Source organism: Thalassophryne amazonica, chromosome 1, assembly GCF_902500255.1.
Source record: "Thalassophryne amazonica chromosome 1, fThaAma1.1, whole genome shotgun sequence".
Taxonomy (NCBI): Eukaryota; Metazoa; Chordata; class Actinopteri; order Batrachoidiformes; family Batrachoididae; genus Thalassophryne; species Thalassophryne amazonica.
In genome coordinates this window covers 119,377,320-119,394,374 of record NC_047103.1, presented here as the reverse complement: position 1 = coordinate 119,394,374, position 17,055 = coordinate 119,377,320, and the positions used below count along the sequence as shown (strand labels likewise).

General features: G+C 38.7%; 1 protein-coding gene across 1 annotated transcript in view; it reads right to left on the bottom strand.

Annotated features, from left to right (window-relative positions):
* LOC117513590 (ATP-dependent RNA helicase DDX3X-like) overlaps window positions 1–17,055 on the bottom strand; it is a 156,469-nt gene that overhangs the window by 17,932 nt on the left and 121,482 nt on the right. The window contains 4 exon segments of the mRNA XM_034173772.1: window positions 500–608; window positions 816–860; window positions 863–966; window positions 969–1,001. Coding sequence (XP_034029663.1) covers window positions 500–608; window positions 816–860; window positions 863–966; window positions 969–1,001 — 291 coding nt within the window.

Genomic DNA, 17,055 nt, shown 5'->3' with positions numbered 1-17,055 from the left:
CTGTCTCTCACAGTTGAAGTGTACCTACGATAAAATTACGAACCTCTCCATTTGTTATAGGTGGTAAAAACCTGCAAACTGACAGGGGGGTCAATACGTACTTTTCCCCACTGTAATATTACAGTAATAATGGGTTGAATTTAATGAACGTGCCTTCAATTATGTTCTGAAGGCAACAAATAGGGTCTTAAAACTGTATTTTGGCTCATAAGATAGGCTTGGACATGTTCCCTTCAAAAAACACACAGGTACTCAAAGGCAAAAATCAGCAGCCAATGGCACAAATATCTAATTTCTTCTTGTATATAAACCAACAAATGGCCACATTTGGGGCTTTTATGACAAATGAACAATAGGTTAGTTACGCTACCCTACTGCATGCCCCCGCTCCCCAAAGAGAGTCAGAGGTCCACCCTGCTGCCCCCATACTCTCAAAAATTCCTGTAGAAAAGCTGCTGTCTGTAATTGAGTTTTATTGACAGCTGTTATAGCATCTTACCCAGATTTCCTACTCGTCCTGTACGACCAATACGATGAACATACTCCTCTATGTCGCTGGGCAGGTCAAAGTTAATAACATGCTTGACATTCGATATGTCAGACCACGGCTGCAACCTGGAAAACAACAATACAAATACTTAAAAGTGACAACGACAAAAACAAACAAACAAAAAAAAACAACCTTGATTCAATTGATATGGAATTTTATAATTAAGAGCTGTGTTATTTTGTACTGCAGCTGAATCATGTGTAACACTATTTTATCCAATTTATCAAATTGCAATTAGTTGTTTACATTTGAGCTTTATATTTACGACCGCTGTGGCCACCAGAATTGGGGCATTTCCTGATCTGAACTTGGCTTAGGGCTTCCCTCTCTGTCTCTCTGAGAGCGGTCACCGTGGATGCTGGTACAGGCATATCCCTCACGATACAGGAAGTCCTCCAAGGCATCAGCACCTTTTTGGTCTCCACAAACACTAGAGTCAGCGAGTCTTTACCTGTTTAACCAAGAGCAAAGGTGCCTGTGGTTAATTACCCAAATCAGTTGACTTTTTTCTGCTATAGTTCTAATGCAAAAAGCAATTCTGATTTTGTGAACAGCGTAGTTGTGAGACTCATAAAATATTTTCAACAGTGGTTTGTAGTAAAAATGATTCATGCATATATTATACATACAGAGCATTTATTACAATTAATTTTCACTTACTCATTACAATCATAATGATCATTTTGCAAGGCAGCTAACATATTTCTGATATGTCACAGATAGTGCTCAATATTGTGTCTCAAAACTCCATACAGTGGGCATTTTGTCTGCTTTTCATTTGACGAACACCCTGGCCTACACAGTTTGAGCATGAAGATTGTGACAGGTAAGAAGATTTTATCTATGCTTTTATTTCATGTTAAAGGCAAAGCTTTTATGGTTTTTTTTTTTAACTCACCGGTGGAGTGTGCTGCTGCTATTTTTAGCTGTTGTCGGCTCAGAGCTGACAGAGCCAGAGGACACACGCAGACTTTGAAAGAAAGTATGGATATTGCTGTTCATGTTTGATGTATCAGCAGTGATACGATGCAAACTGTTTGAAAGTGATCTGAGCTGCAGCACAAGACAGCAGACTAACAGATCCTCACATTCAGCATCAATATATTGAAAATATGGGGACAAGAATACCAGTAGATGTACCGAATTTCTTACACTGGTTGATTCAATAATACTGTAACCAGAACAGAACCCTAGTCACAAACACTGTAAACAAGCTGTGTCAGGTCTCGACTATGTTTACAAGCAGCAGAATTGTGGGACTTACTAGGGCGTTCCTTGTAGTTTAGAATTACTTTGCTTGGATACTGTAAGGGCTTGCCAAAGGCAGTCCTATAATGAAAGTAGTGGATGGAAAATGACATATCCACCCACTACTTTAGTATACTGAGAACAGTATTTTAATACTGTGGTATCATCATACTTATCTATACATTCATCATTATAAGCAGCAGCAATGACAATGGCCTGCACCCTGGATGATTTTCTTCAAATAAATTTCGACCACAAAATGTTTTTTTTCAGATTTCAGAGGTTTCTCCCACAATAACTGTTTACCACAGATATGCTAAATTTATATATTTCATAGCCAGTATAGCTGGCATTAAGGAGCCAAGAAATGGAAAGGCTTCTTTGAGTGTAATGGTATGCGTCAGTGTCTTAAACATGGATGTTCGCAATAGTCAATGTAATATCTTCCATAGTTTGAGCATACATAAACTTCACAGTTTAGTGTCCAATGTCTGTTGTTTGACTATAGTCCAAGTCTGAGTGTCCATGAACAACTGCCACAGGAAAATTTCAGACCTCTAAGTCCATTATTTGCTAAGATATTCTACCTTGAACATGGCTCCAGAAATGATGGCCATAATTTTTGCCTTAAAAAAACAGCAGACCACATGCACACTAAATTGGCCATATCTTAGAAACTACTTGGCCTACAGGCCTCAAACTTCAGATTTGTTGTTCTGAATAGTCTGGGAATATTAGATTAAAATTTAATGAAAATCTGAGACAAGTGCATGAGGCCCCTCAAATATTTGTTGAATTGACATGAATGACCCATAACTAAATCTAAAAATTTACAGCCAATTCACATGATAGGAATCAGTGATTGGTATCAGTGATTGGCACTCAAGGCTGAACGGTATCAAATCGGCAGCATAAAACCTGATCGGAGCATCCCTAGTGCTACTATAACAACTTTCCACGCAAGGTGTTTCAGGCAAGTGTTGTCAGGTGCACAGCAATGGAAAAAAAAAAAACCGCAAGGCACGTATAATCCAACTGAATGTGCACGTACAGAACGTGGGAAGAAGGATTCATTTAATATTTAGCTTGTTTTGTCTTCCATGGTTTAGCTGGTTAGTGCTACAGGTTGTCATCATAACGGGGCACAAATTACATGTCTGATGTGTTGCGTGCTTTCGGTGACAGCTGAGCTACATATCCACTTGTGTTGACACTGGAGCTTTCAGGAGCCCAGTATTAAGCATCAGCTGCAGGAAAATGTAAGACAAAGTTCTCCACCTGATCTCCGCTCATACTTGAATAAAAATGACATTAAGAAATGATGTGATCCACCAATATTAACAGTCTTTTTGCTTAACAATTCCCTTATTGGTCCTTCAAAGCGGCCATTGTTTGAGGGTGTTTGTCAGGAAAATGATCATTTGCAGTGGCTCTATAATCAAGTGCTTCTGCAGCACGACTCCACGTTGAAGCATGGACCAATGAAGCATTGCTTCGATCTGCTGGCTCATTGGTTCTTTGTTTTATTTCGCTTTATCTTAATTTTTCCCCGCTAAAACCCTAAAGAGCATGTCTGTGAGTAATATTTACCTTTCTATGTTAAACCGACCTGTTATGGTCTTCTGAAACAGTTGATAGATGTATTTTATAACTTAAAAACAGGACGGATGCTAACGCATTAGCATGTCTATGGCATTTACAATGTTAGCATTAGCTGTTCACATCTCAGCACGTTTGGTGCATCTGTTTTTCTGTATAATAAATAATGGCTCAGCATTTGTTGTCATAAAAGAGTCAAATGTATTAAAAATTGTAATTTTTTTATTTGTTTTTATTTATATATTAATAATAATAATAGCAACAACAACAGCAACTCTTCAGAAGCGGCACATCCGCTTCTTAACCCCCTCTCAAAGCTATTGAAATATGTCAATCGTGAGTCACTTTTGTGTGGATTAAAGTCACTAACTGGGACTCTTGAGAATCATCCTCCATTCCATTGGCACAGCTCCAAACGCTGAGCGGCTCTCTGCTGAGACAGAGTCCGGTCAGAATTAATAACTTCAAAACAAATTGCCGCTTTAAATAAAATGACACCTCTTTCCAAACACTCTAATACAGACAATAAACTGCCATTGACTAAAATGTTTTTTTCCTCCCAAAATGAGACATCCTGCATTCTTTATGAATGACATCCTGGCGTGCAGCACAGCCAGCTGCAAGAGCTCAGAAACACATTCATGCCTATAACGTCTGAAAGGAAATGCTTTTGGCAAAAACTACAGATTTTTTTTTTTATTTCTATTTATGTGCAGAAATCAAGGATCCACCATGTAGAGTTTATTTATGTCCAGAGACCAATTTCATATTAATTTACTTTAAGACTCAATAAAATGTTGACATAGAAAACCTGTAAAGCCTACTTTTAGTACACAGAAAATTCACAAGCGGTATCGATAAGGAATTGAATCAATAAGCCGAATCAATAATGGTATCAATAAAATCTTAGCAATACCCATCCCTAGACTTGAACATCTGCAAAGGTTTCTGATGAACCCAGCAGACATCAGCTGACAAGGAACTCATTTTGCACTTTGTAAAATTAATTTTATTCATGAAACTCATACCACACAGCCCTGATTTGTGTGCGCTCGTTGGCTGTGATCTTGAAATGATATTGCTTTTTTTCTGAGTTGACACCCAAACTCACATCACTCCCGTCACGTTACAGTGGACTATCTGCGGTTACCATTGTGTGCCTGTCAGGGGGTCATAGGGTGGTGGCCTGTGTGGTATTGTGCATCTCCAGCCCTGACGACTCTCCTGCAGAAATCAAGTGCAGCTTCATACTTCAAAGCGATCATTGCGATCATGGCAGTTTGAAGAGGATATGAAGAAGACCTTGTAAGGTCCTGGCAGCAGTTGAGCATGTCATTGGCATCATGTAGCCTTTTACACAATTTCATGTCTGCTGGACAGACCCAGTCCCTGTGTAAAGGGAGTTTTGACTGATTCGTTGTTAAGGCCATAAAACATCAGAAAATAGTGGTAAGTTCTGATCAAAATTTTCCAGCGGCTAAGATGATGTCTTCAAGCATCTGATTTTGTCCACAACTCAAAGATATTCAGTTTACTGACAGACAGCAGTACACTTGTGCGTCCAAACGTTTAACTGGTAGAGTATACTCCAGAACATATGATAGACATGACTTTTGAGTTGTGGGAGTGGGTGTGTCCATGGGTGGTTGCCATCCAGGACCCAGGAAACTCGGGTATGGGAGGTGTTTGGCGAGGCCATGGAAAATGACTTTCGGTCAGCCTCAAAGTGGTTCTGGCAAACTGTCAGGCACCTCAGGAAGAGGAGGCAGTTCTTAGCCCAGGCTGTGTTCAGCAGCAGCGGAGAGCTGCTAAACTGGACTGAGGATATCAGCAGGCAGTAGAAAGAACACTGAGGATCTCCTCAACTCTACGGACATGCTCTCCATCAAGGAAGCAGGGATGGAAGACTCGGACAGATCTGGTGCCATCAACCTAGTGGAAGTCACCGAGGTAGTCAAAACACTCCTCGGTGGCAAGTCGTTGACGACATATGAGATTTGTCTTGAGTTGCTGTCTCTGGATGTTGGTTGGCTGTCATGGCTGACATGCTAATACACCATTGCATGGAAAATGGGGACAATACCTCTGGATTGGCAAACCGGGGCGGTGGTCCCCATCTTTAAAAAAGGGGGCTGGAGAGTGTGTTCCAATTAGAGTTTTTAGAGGCACCCTCAGGGAGTGGAGGGTGTCTTGTTTGGTGATCTCAAAGTTGCATCTCTGCTTTTTGCAGATGATGTGGTTCTGTTGGGTTCATCAGGTAGTGACCTCTGATGCGCACTAAGCAGATTTGAGGCTGACTGTTAAGCGACTGGGATGAGTCTGGGACTGGGATGAACAACTGGGATGAGAATCAGCGCCTCCAAACCTGGTCCTCTATTGGAAAATACTGGATTGTCCCCTCTGGGTTAGGGGAGAGTTACTCCCCCAAGTGGAGGAGTGGTGGTAAATTGGAGAGGGAGATAGATAGATAGATGGAATGGGGAGGTGTTACAAACTTTGCAGACATTGTACTGGATTGTCGCGGTAAAGAAGGAATTGAGCCGGAAGGCAAGGCTCTCAATTTTTCAGTCAGTTTACATTCCTATCCTCAACTACGGTCATGAGCTTTGGGTAATGACTGAAAAAATAAGATCCTGGATACAAGAGGGGAAAATGAGATTCCTCCATCTGGTATCTGGGCTTACACTCCGTGGAGAGGGTGAGAAGCTTGATTATCCGGGAGGGACTCAGAGTAGAGCCACCACTACTTTGCATCAAAAGGAGCCAGTTAAGGTGGTTTGGGCATCTGGTGAGGATGCTCCCTGGGCGTCTCCCTAACAAGGTCTTCCAAGCACATCCAACCAGGAGGAGGCCCCCGGGAAGACCCAGGAGACGCTGAAAGAATTATAATTCCCAGCTGGCTTGGGAATGCCTTGGTATCCCACGGAAAGAGTTACAGGACTTGGCCGAGGATCGGGAAGTGTGGGTTGAGCTGCTTGCTCTGCTGGCACTGCGACATGGATCTGGATAAGTAGCTGAAAATGAATGAATGAATGGTAAGCCACGAGGCACATGTGCCATCATTCCAGGAAGTCTACACTTTGCTGTCACTGAAAGCACACAAACTGGACCTCTGAGACTGATAAGAAAAGATGCCATGCAGGGAGGAACTATGCCTTGTAGATGTGTTGTGCCTGAGTGCTCAAATAAGAGCAAGTACAGGCTCAATGTGAGCATTACACCAAAAGTGGGAGAGAGATACAATGGATTGTATTTGGAAAGTGGTCTTTCCATGAAATGAACTACAGAAAAACAAGGCCTCATTCTGAAATGACAATAAACATAAAACACAGGAAGCTACACACACAAACACACACACACAGTATATATATATATATATATATATATATAGCATTTATATTTTTGTTGAGTGTATATATATATATATATATATATATATATATATATATATATACTCAACAAAAATATAAATGCAACACTTTTGGTTTGATCCCATTTTGTATGAGATGAACTCAAAGATCTAAAACTTTTTCCACATACACAATATCACCATTTCCCTCAAATATTGTTCACAAACCAGTCTAAATCTGTGATAGTGAGCACTTCTCCTTTGCTGAGATAATCCATCCCACCTCACAGGTGTGCCATACCAAGATGCTGATTAGACACCATGATTAGTGCACAGGTGTGCCTTAGACTGTCCACAATAAAAGGCCACTCTGAAAGGTGTAGTTTTGTTTTATTGGGGGGGGGGGGGATACCAGTCAGTATCTGGTGTGACCACCATTTGCCTCATGCAGTGCAACACATCTCTTTCGCATAGAGTTGATCAGGTTGTCAATTGTGGCCTGTGGAATGTTGGTCCACTCCTCTTCAATGGCTGTGCGAAGTTGCTGGATATTGGCAGGAACTGGTACACGCTGTCGTATACGCCGATCCAGAGCATCCCAAACATGCTCAATGGGTGACACGTCCGGTGAGTATGCCGGCCATGCAAGAACTGGGACATTTTCAGCTTCCAAGAATTGTGTACAGATCCTTGCAACACGGGGCCGTGCATTATCCTGCTGCAACATGAGGTGATGTTCTTGGATGTACAGTATGGCACAACAATGGGCCTCAGGATCTCATCACGGTATCTCTGTGCATTCAAAATGCCATCAATAAAATGCACCTGTGTTCTTCGTCCATAACAGATGCCTGCCCATACCATAACCCCACCGCCACCATGGGCCACCAGATCCACAACATTGACATCAGAAAACCGCTCACCCACACGACGCCACACACGCTGTCTGCCATCTGCTCTGAACAGTGTGAACCGGGATTCATCCATGAAGAGAACACCTCTCCAACGTGCCAAACGCCAGCGAATGTGAGCATTTGCCCACTCAAGTCGGTTACGACGATGAACTGGAGTCAGGTCGAGACCCCGATGAAGACAACGAGCATGCAGATGAGCTTCCCTGAGATGGTTTCTGACAGTCTGTGCAGAAATTCTTTGGTTATGCAAACCGATTGTTTCAGCAGCTGTCCGAGTGGCTGGTCTCAGATGATTTTGGAGGTGAACATGCTGGATGTGGAGGTCCTGGGCTGGTGTGGTTACACGTGGTCTGCGGTTGTGAGGCTGGTTGGATGTACTGCCAAATTCTCTGAAACGCCTTTGGAGACTGCTTATGGTAGAGAAATGAACATTCAATACACAAGCAACAGCTCTGGTTGACATTCCTGCTGTCAGCATGGCAATTGCACGCTTCCTCAAATCTTGCGACATCTATGGCATTGTGCTGTGTGATAAAACTGCACCTTTCAGAGTGGCCTTTTATTGTGGGCAGTCTAAGGCACACCTGTGCACTAATCATGGTGTCTAATCAGCATCTTGATATGGCACACCTGTGAGGTGGGATGGATTATCTCAGCAAAGGAGAAGTGCTCACTATCACAGATTTAGACTGGTTTGTGAACAATATTTGAGGGAAATGGTGATATTGTGTATGTGGAAAAAGTTTTAGATCTTTGAGTTCATCTCATACAAAATGGGAGCAAAACCAAAAGTGTTGCGTTTATATTTTTGTTGAGTGTATATATATATATATATATATACATACATACACACACACACACACAGTAAAACTTGCCTAAACCATCATCGTATAAACCGGATATTCACCCTCACCAGGCAAAAGCAAAACCCTCAATGTTTTTATCATAATGTATTCCATTAAAAACCCCTCTCATGTACCAAACAGAACAGCCAGGATGTGCCTAGTAACAGAGGTATGAAATGAAGTTCAGCATTGACACTCACCAATTTGAGGAAAGTTGGTACCATATTCCCGGAATTAAAAGCTGTTTAAGTTTTTTTTTTATTTTTTATATTTATTTCATTCATTTAAAAGAAAAACAGAAAAGCAAAAAACAAAAGCACCACAATACCAGAATGAAAAGGAGCAGAAAGAAGAACAAGTCTTATGATTTCTGCCCCTTTTAACAATACAATCTTTCAATATACAGCATCATAGTCAACATTATTTAACAGATTGCATTTCTTTAACTTGTCACATACCACTGACCCATTTCATAATTATGACCATTAATTAATAGATTACATCACTGATAGGTTACATTTAAACTTAAGACACTCCAAACATTATTAAATTTACTTTTTTTTTTTTTTTACTTTCTTGCAGCCCACTGACTTACTTCATAGTTTCATACTTACTTAATACATCTAATTTAATATGTTTTTTAAATAATTTAAGCGACCTTAATTCTTTAATTTCTTTATTAAGATTGTTCCATAATTTGACACCATTTACTGCAATACTCCTTTCCTTTACTTTGGTTCTAAATCTTGGTTTTTTAAAGACTTCTATTCCTTTCAATTTATAACTACTTACTCTTTTTTCAAACATATTTTGAATGTTTGCTGGTAAAGTATTTTTATTAACTTGGTACATCGTTTGTAATATTTTCAAATCGACTAAATCATGAAATTTAAGTACCCTATACTTAATAAACAATGGATTAGATGGATCTCTAAAACCACTGTTACTAATCACTTTTAAAGCTCTTTTCTGCAAAATAAATAAAGGTTGTATATAGGTTGTATATGTTGATCCCCAGATTTCTACACAGTAAGTTAAATATGGGACAATCAATGAATTGTACAATGTTAATAAACCATAACTATTTAATGAATATTTTACTTTATGCAAAACAGCAATGGCTTTCGCTATTTTTCCTTTTATGTAATTTATGTGTGACTTCCATGTAAGATCTTCATCAATCATGACTCCTAAAAATTTCATTTCTTTTACCCTTTGTATATCCATTCCATCTATTTGTAATGACACATTATTTTTTTTCGCTCTATCATTAAACAATATGAAATTTGTCTTATTAATATTTAGTGACAATCTGTTTATATCAAACCAATGTTTAACTTTTTCCAACTCTGTATTTATCACTTGTGCTACTTCCTGTATATCTGATCCAGAGTAAAACAGCGTTGTATCATCAGCAAATAAAATGCTGCCAAGCACATTGGATACATTCACAAAATCATTGATATACAAAATAAACAGTTTGGGTCCAAGTACCGATCCTTGTGGTACTCCATAAATAATGTTACACAATTCTGATTTGGTATTATTTATCTGAACAAACTGTTTTCTATTTTCTAAGTAGCTTTTTACCCACTGATGTGCAACACCTCTTATTCCATATTGTTGTAACTTGTGGAGCAATCTTGAGTGGTCTATAACATCAAAAGCCTTTTTCAGGTCAATAAAAATACTTACAAAATAATCCTTATTATCTATTGTTGTTGATATTTTCTCTATTAGTTCCATAATTGCCATAGCTGTTGAATGTTTTGTTCTGAATCCATACTGAACATTATTTAAAATATGATGTTTCTCAATAAATTTATCCAATCTTGTTACAAAAACTTTTTCCATAATTTTAGAAAACTGTGGAAGCAATGATACTGGCCTGTAATTAGAAAAATTATGTTTGTCTCCATTTTTATATAATGGGACTACCTTAGCAATTTTCATTTCATCTGGAAAAACCCCAGTTGACAGAGACAGATTACAAATATAAGTAAATGGTTCAATAACAATTTCTATTATACTTTTTACAGTCACCATGTCTAAATCTTCATGGTCAGTTGATCTTTTGCTTACACAGTTTTTTACAATATTTCTTATTTCATCTTTTTCCACATTGTCCAGGAAAATACTATTGACCGTATTTACCAATGTACATAATTTATCTTCTATTATGGTTTATTTCCCACCAGACTTGACCCTACATTTGAAAAATAATCATTAAACCCATTTGCAACTTCTTTTATATCATATATCTCTTTATTTTCCTTAACAAAGTAATTTGGAATAGTTTCTTTCGTTCCATCACTATCAATCACACTTTTTATAATTCCCCATGTTACCCTCATATTATCTTTACTCTTATTTAGTTTTTCACTGTAATAATCTTTTTTTGTTTCCTAATTATTGTTAATAGTTTATTTTTATATTTTTTGTATTTATGTTCTGATTCCTTTGTTTGCAATTTTAAAAAGCACCTGTATAAACAGTTTTTCTTTGCACAAGCATTTTTTATTCCCTTTGTCAGCCATGGTTTATTTACTCTTTTCTTACTAATTTCAATTAATTTACAATTTTTATTGTATGATTTCATCAAATTTTCATAAATGAGTTATATGCTACATTAACATCACTGACATAAACTTCTTCCCAGTTTTGATTTTTAAGGTCATATTTTAATGCCTCTAAGGCTTTTACTGACTTATCTCTTTTAAAGTTTATATCAGTTTTTTTGTTGTACCTATTTTTAGATTTAAATATTGAAAAAATTGGTAAATGGTCGCTAATATCTGTCATGAAGATCCCATTCTTGATAATTTCATCTGTTCTGTTTGTAATATATTATCAATTACCGTTGCACTTTGCAATGTAATTCTGGTTGGTTTTGTTATCAAGGGGAATAACCCCAAACTATACATTGAATTCACAAAGTCACTTAATCTTTGGCAGCTGGAGCTTTCTATGTTAATATTAAAGTCCCCACACATAAAAAGCATTGTTTTTAATTTGATGGACTAATTCAATTATTTTATCTGTAAATTTCACAACACAAGAATCTGGTGCTCTGTATACACAACTGATTAAAATATTCTTAGATGTTTCATGTACAAGTTCCACTGTTACAATTTCTATGACATCATTCATAATTGTCATTTCTTCAACAAATGTACACATCAGATCTGTTTTTGTATACAGAGCAATACCACCGCCTTTTTTATATCTTTTGTTTACAAAATACAGCTCATATCCCTCCATTTGAACTTCATCCATGAGATCATCTTTAAGCCAAGATTCAGTGATTGCAACAATACTAAATCTATTTTTAAACTGATTTAAATAATCTTTTATTTGTGACATTTTACAATACAAGCTTCGACTGTTTATATGTATGAGTGACAGGGTATCTTCTGCAATTTTTTCACTATTCAGCTGTTCTACTGTATAATACTCACAACCAATCGTTTTTAAGTCAAATATACTTTCATCAATATTAGTGTCTATGTCATATATTTTATCCTCTGTTTCCATGTTTGATCTGATTTTTTGTTGGTCCAATTACCAACAGATGTTATATTTGATTGTCTATTCAGGTCTGTATTTCGTAAGGTCCTCCATGTTTTTGATTTGTATACCGTTTGTTCCTTCTTTCACTCTAATCCACACCCTACAATTCCAGACCCATGTAGCAACAATATGTTTCTGTTTTCTTAGTAGTCTTGCTTCCCTAGCAATATCTGCATTTTTTTTTGTTAGATGCTCATTTATATAGACACTCGTTCCTTTCAAATTCTTTGCCTGTCTTAATAACTCATTTTTATATTTTCTGCTTGTAAATCGTATAACAATGTTAGATAGTTTATTTTTCTATCTTTAGTTGGAATAGTATAACAGTCTGATATTGTGTCTTGATGGATGACAACACCTTTTTGATATAAAAAGTTTGTAACTTGTTGTTCCAATGATTGTCTTTCTTCAGGTGGTGCATCCTCCCCACTGGCTACACCAGAATCCACCACCCTTGCATATGTCCGATGCCTTGTTTCTAGTCCAGATATTATAACGTCATCTTTTCTAGTAAATTGTTCAAGTTCATCTACACGTTGCTCAAGTTTCTTAATGATCTTGTCCTTCTCTTTAACCAGATTTTGGAGTTCTTTAATTTCCACCATCAGTTTGTCTAGATTAGACATGTCTTTTGATATATGGTTTAATGAGGTCTTTATCTCCTCTATATCTTCCTCGAGTTTATCTGTTTTCCTGGGTGGTGCCATGCCGACTGTCGTGGCTCAGTATGGCCACTATTGATTACAAAAACAATTCTCACCAGTAGCCTTCACCACCACAGGTCCGGTAGCCGCACCGTGTTTTCAAACCGTGCTCAGAGATAGCACATAAACGAGGCAGGGCATAATTCAAAGCCAGTGATTATTAACAAAATGCTGCTTTTTGCTTGCAATTTACCTGTTAAGTTTCACACATATCCCTGGGTGTGACAAACCAAACCTTCTCCGAAGCCTGACACACATCTGCTAAACGACGGACACCAGAAAGGGCTGTGATTTCTCATTTTTCTGGCTTCAATCCTTCCTCTCCCGTAAAAAAAGTAAGTCCCTTCGGCTGCTCACTTGTTTTGCACTCGGGGTCACCACAGCAAATCCAAGGTGGATCTGCTTGTTGAATTGGAACAGGTTTTACGCCAGATGCCCTCCTGACGCAACTCCACATTACATGGAGAAATGTGGCAGGGGTGGGATTTGAACCCGGAACCTTCTGCACTGAAACCAAGTGCATTAACCACTTGGCCACCACTCCTTCCTCTCCCGTCATATTTTAAAAGTTTTTGCAATGCGGCCGCCGATTACCTTTTGATCATGGATCAAATATGTTTGGCAGAAGCATCCGCAAATATGAGCAACTTCCCAACACAGAGTTGAAAAAAGATACTCAAATGACTTGCAATTCATGGAGGAAATTGTACGTACCACACCGTTTGTTTGGAGGTTGACAATAGTATACAGAAGTGGAGCTCATTGATAAACTGATTCAGAAAAGGCCCGTGTTCCTGTGATAAATTGCATTACGACACCCGCTGACGCGACAGAGAATTTTAAAAGTGTCACATGCATGTCTGCGTCATTACTTGGCCATGGAGTTACAGAGCTGTAGAAGCATAAGTCAGGCTTTAGGATTTTAAGGTACCACTCTGCCACGCACTTAGAAAAAAGAGTGACTTGACCAAATGTAATCCTTTTTAATGCACAAAATGCTTCAGCTACTCCCTTGTCTGCACTCGGGTTGCCATAGCAAATCCAAGGTGCTGCATGTTGAATTGGCACAGGTTTTACACCAGATGTCCTTCCTGGTGGAACTCCACATTGCATGGACAAATGTGGCAGGGGTGAGGTTTGAACCGGAACCTTCCACACTGAAACCAAGTGCACACTTGGTCACCACCCCTGCATATGCAGTTGTATGCAAAGGTTTGGGCACCCCTGATGATTTCCATGATTTTCCCTTATAAATTATTGGTGGTTTGGATCAGAAATTTTAGCAAATATATCATATAGCAGACAAACAGTGATATTTGAGAAGTGAAATGAAGTTTATAGGATGTACAGAAAGTGTGCAATAATTCTTTAAACAAAATTAGGCAGGTGCATAAATTTGGGCACCCCAACAGAAAAAATACATCAACATTTAGTAGATCCTCCTTTTGCAGAAATAACAGCCTCTAAACACTTCCTATAGTTTCCAATGAGAGTCTGGATTCTGGCTGAAGGTATTTTGGACCATTCTTCTTTACAAAACATCTCAGGTTTGTTGGTTTCCGAGCATGACAGCCCGCTTAAAATCACACCACAGATTTTCAATAATATTCAGGTCTGAGGACTGAGATGGAACATTGTACTTGTTCCTCTGCATGAATGCCTTAGTGGATTTTGAGCAGTGTTTAGGGTTGTTGTCTTGTTGAAAGATCCAGCCCCGGCGCAACTTTAACTTTGTGACTGATTCATGAACATTGTACTCAAGAATGGATGGATGGATGGCTGTGTTCTTTTTCATCAATGCATACCGCCCCTTGTTATGTCCAAATAACTCAATTTTAGTTTCATTAGTCCACAGCACCTTATTCCAAAATGTGCTTTAGCATACCTCAAGCAACTCTGTGGTGTGTATGCAGAAAAGGCTTTTACAATTTGAAGAAGAAGAATCTGCAAAAGAGAAAAAAAAAAACTTGAGTTTCTGCAACTGTTGATACTAAAATTGTAAAATTATTCATGTGACTTTTGATATTATAAATATTTGAAACCAAGGAGCGTTTTCATGTTCATGCTGTATGTATATATATACACACACACATACATATACACCAATCTCTCTCTCTCTCTCTCTCTCTCTCTCTCTCTCTCTCTCTCTCTCTCTCTCTCTCTCTCTCTCTCGTCTCCTCTCTCTCTCTCTCTCTCTCTCTCTCTCTCTCTCTCTCTCTCTCTCTCTCTCTCTCTCTCTCTCTCTCTCTCTCTCTCTCTCTCTCTCTCTCTCTCTCTCTCTCTCTCCTCTCTCTCTCTCTCTCTCTCTCTCTCTATATATATATATATATATACCCTGTATAATAGCCAAGTGACCTGTGTGTGTGTGGCTTCAATCACAAACTGGGGAGAGCTGACTATGCCATGTATTTTGGGTCAAGGATGAAAGCAGCGAAAACAGAAAGTTGACAGGACAAATATTTTTGGAGACATTAGTGATATTAGCTATCAATTGTGAAGAATGGATGTTGTGCAGCAATGCAACATGGGAGTTCAGTGTTTTGGGGTTTTTAAATGTTTTTGTGGTACGTGTTAGTTTAAGAGTGTTGTTAGTGTTATTGATTGTGTTTTTTGTAGTTCAATTGGTTTAGTAAGTTCAGTTAAGTGTCATGTTGCCATTACCATGAGTGAGAAGTTGTAGTGCATTTTATGCCTTCCGCCATCATCTCTATTTGTGGGTGGTGAAAAATAAAAGCCTTTTCTTGTGGCAGACTGAAGAAAAGACAAAAATCTCTGATTGTGTACGGCTTCAATCACAATCAAACTGAGGACACCTGATGTTTACCGTTTGGTATGTTTATGCATTTTGGGTCAAAGATGAAAACCAGCGAAAACGGAAAGTTGATAGGACTAATATTTTTGGAGAAATCAGTGATATTATGAATAATGCACGTTGTATTGCAATGCACCATGGGGGTTTGGAGTTTTAAATGTTGTTCTGGTACATGTTAGTCTAACAGTGTCTTTAGTGTTACTGATTTATTGTTTGTTTTGTATTTCAATTGGTTTGTCAGGTTAGCTAAGCGTCATCTTGCCGTTAACATAAGTTTGTGTTTGTTTCATTGCTATGCTGATGATACTCAGTAATACATGCCGATAACTGCTGGCAATCTAATTCACATAAAATACTTAGAAGATTGCCTTGCATCAGTGAGAAGTTGGATGTCTCGAAACTTCCTACTTTTAAACTCTGATAAGACTGAAATGATGGTTCACGGTCCAGTGAGACATCGACATCAATTTGACCAGTTAACGCTCAGCCTAGGCTCGTGTGTGATACATCACACTGACAAAGTGAGGAACCTTGGGGTAATTTTTCATCCTACATTGTCCTTTGACCTCTACATTAGAAATATTATGAGGACAGCTTTCTTTCATCTGCGAAATATAGCGATGATTCTTCCCATCCTGTCTATGGCTGATGCTGGGACCCTGATCCATGTGTTTATCTCTTCTTGACTGACTACTGCAGTGTTCTATTTTCTGGTTTACTGCAGTCCAGCATTTGGGCTCTTCAATTGGTTCAAAATGCTACAGCCAGACTTTTGACACAAAGCAGAAAGTTTGACCACATTACACCCATTTTGGCATCTCTTCACTGGCTTCACTGGTTCTGCTACTAGTCTATAAAACTGTTCACGGACTGGCACCTCCCTACTTAGCTGACCTAATTAAACCCTACTTACCGGCCCGGGCTTTGCATTCTCAGGGTGCAGGACTATTAGTGTCCCTAGGGTGAATAAGAAGTCTGCGGGTCATACAGCCTTCTCTCATCGTGCCCCTGTTCTGTGGAATGATCTCCCTGTGTCAATAAAACAGATTCTGTGGAGATTTTCAAGTCCAAACTTAAGACGCACTTATTTTCCCTTTCATATGGCTGGCATACTGGCATAGTATAGTTTTATGCTTTTTACTCTTAATTCATAGGAAACGGAGCAGGCCACAGCCTCAACTTTACCTAAATTCGGTGTCTTTTAATGAAGCTTAGGGCTAGTGGATGGCGATCACCTTAGTATTCCTGTTTTCTTATGGTTTAATGCTGGCAAATTATACTGTATTTCTTGTCTTTCTGATGCCTGATTCTGTTTTTTTCTCTCTGTTTAATGTGCGGCTCCATCCAGAGATGGGTGTGGATTTTTTGCTGGAGACCCTCCTGTCCTGTGCACCATCTGCATTTCCTGTATTTGTTTTATGAATTGTTCTGTAATTTGTCTGTAGCATGGCCCAAGCAGAGGGT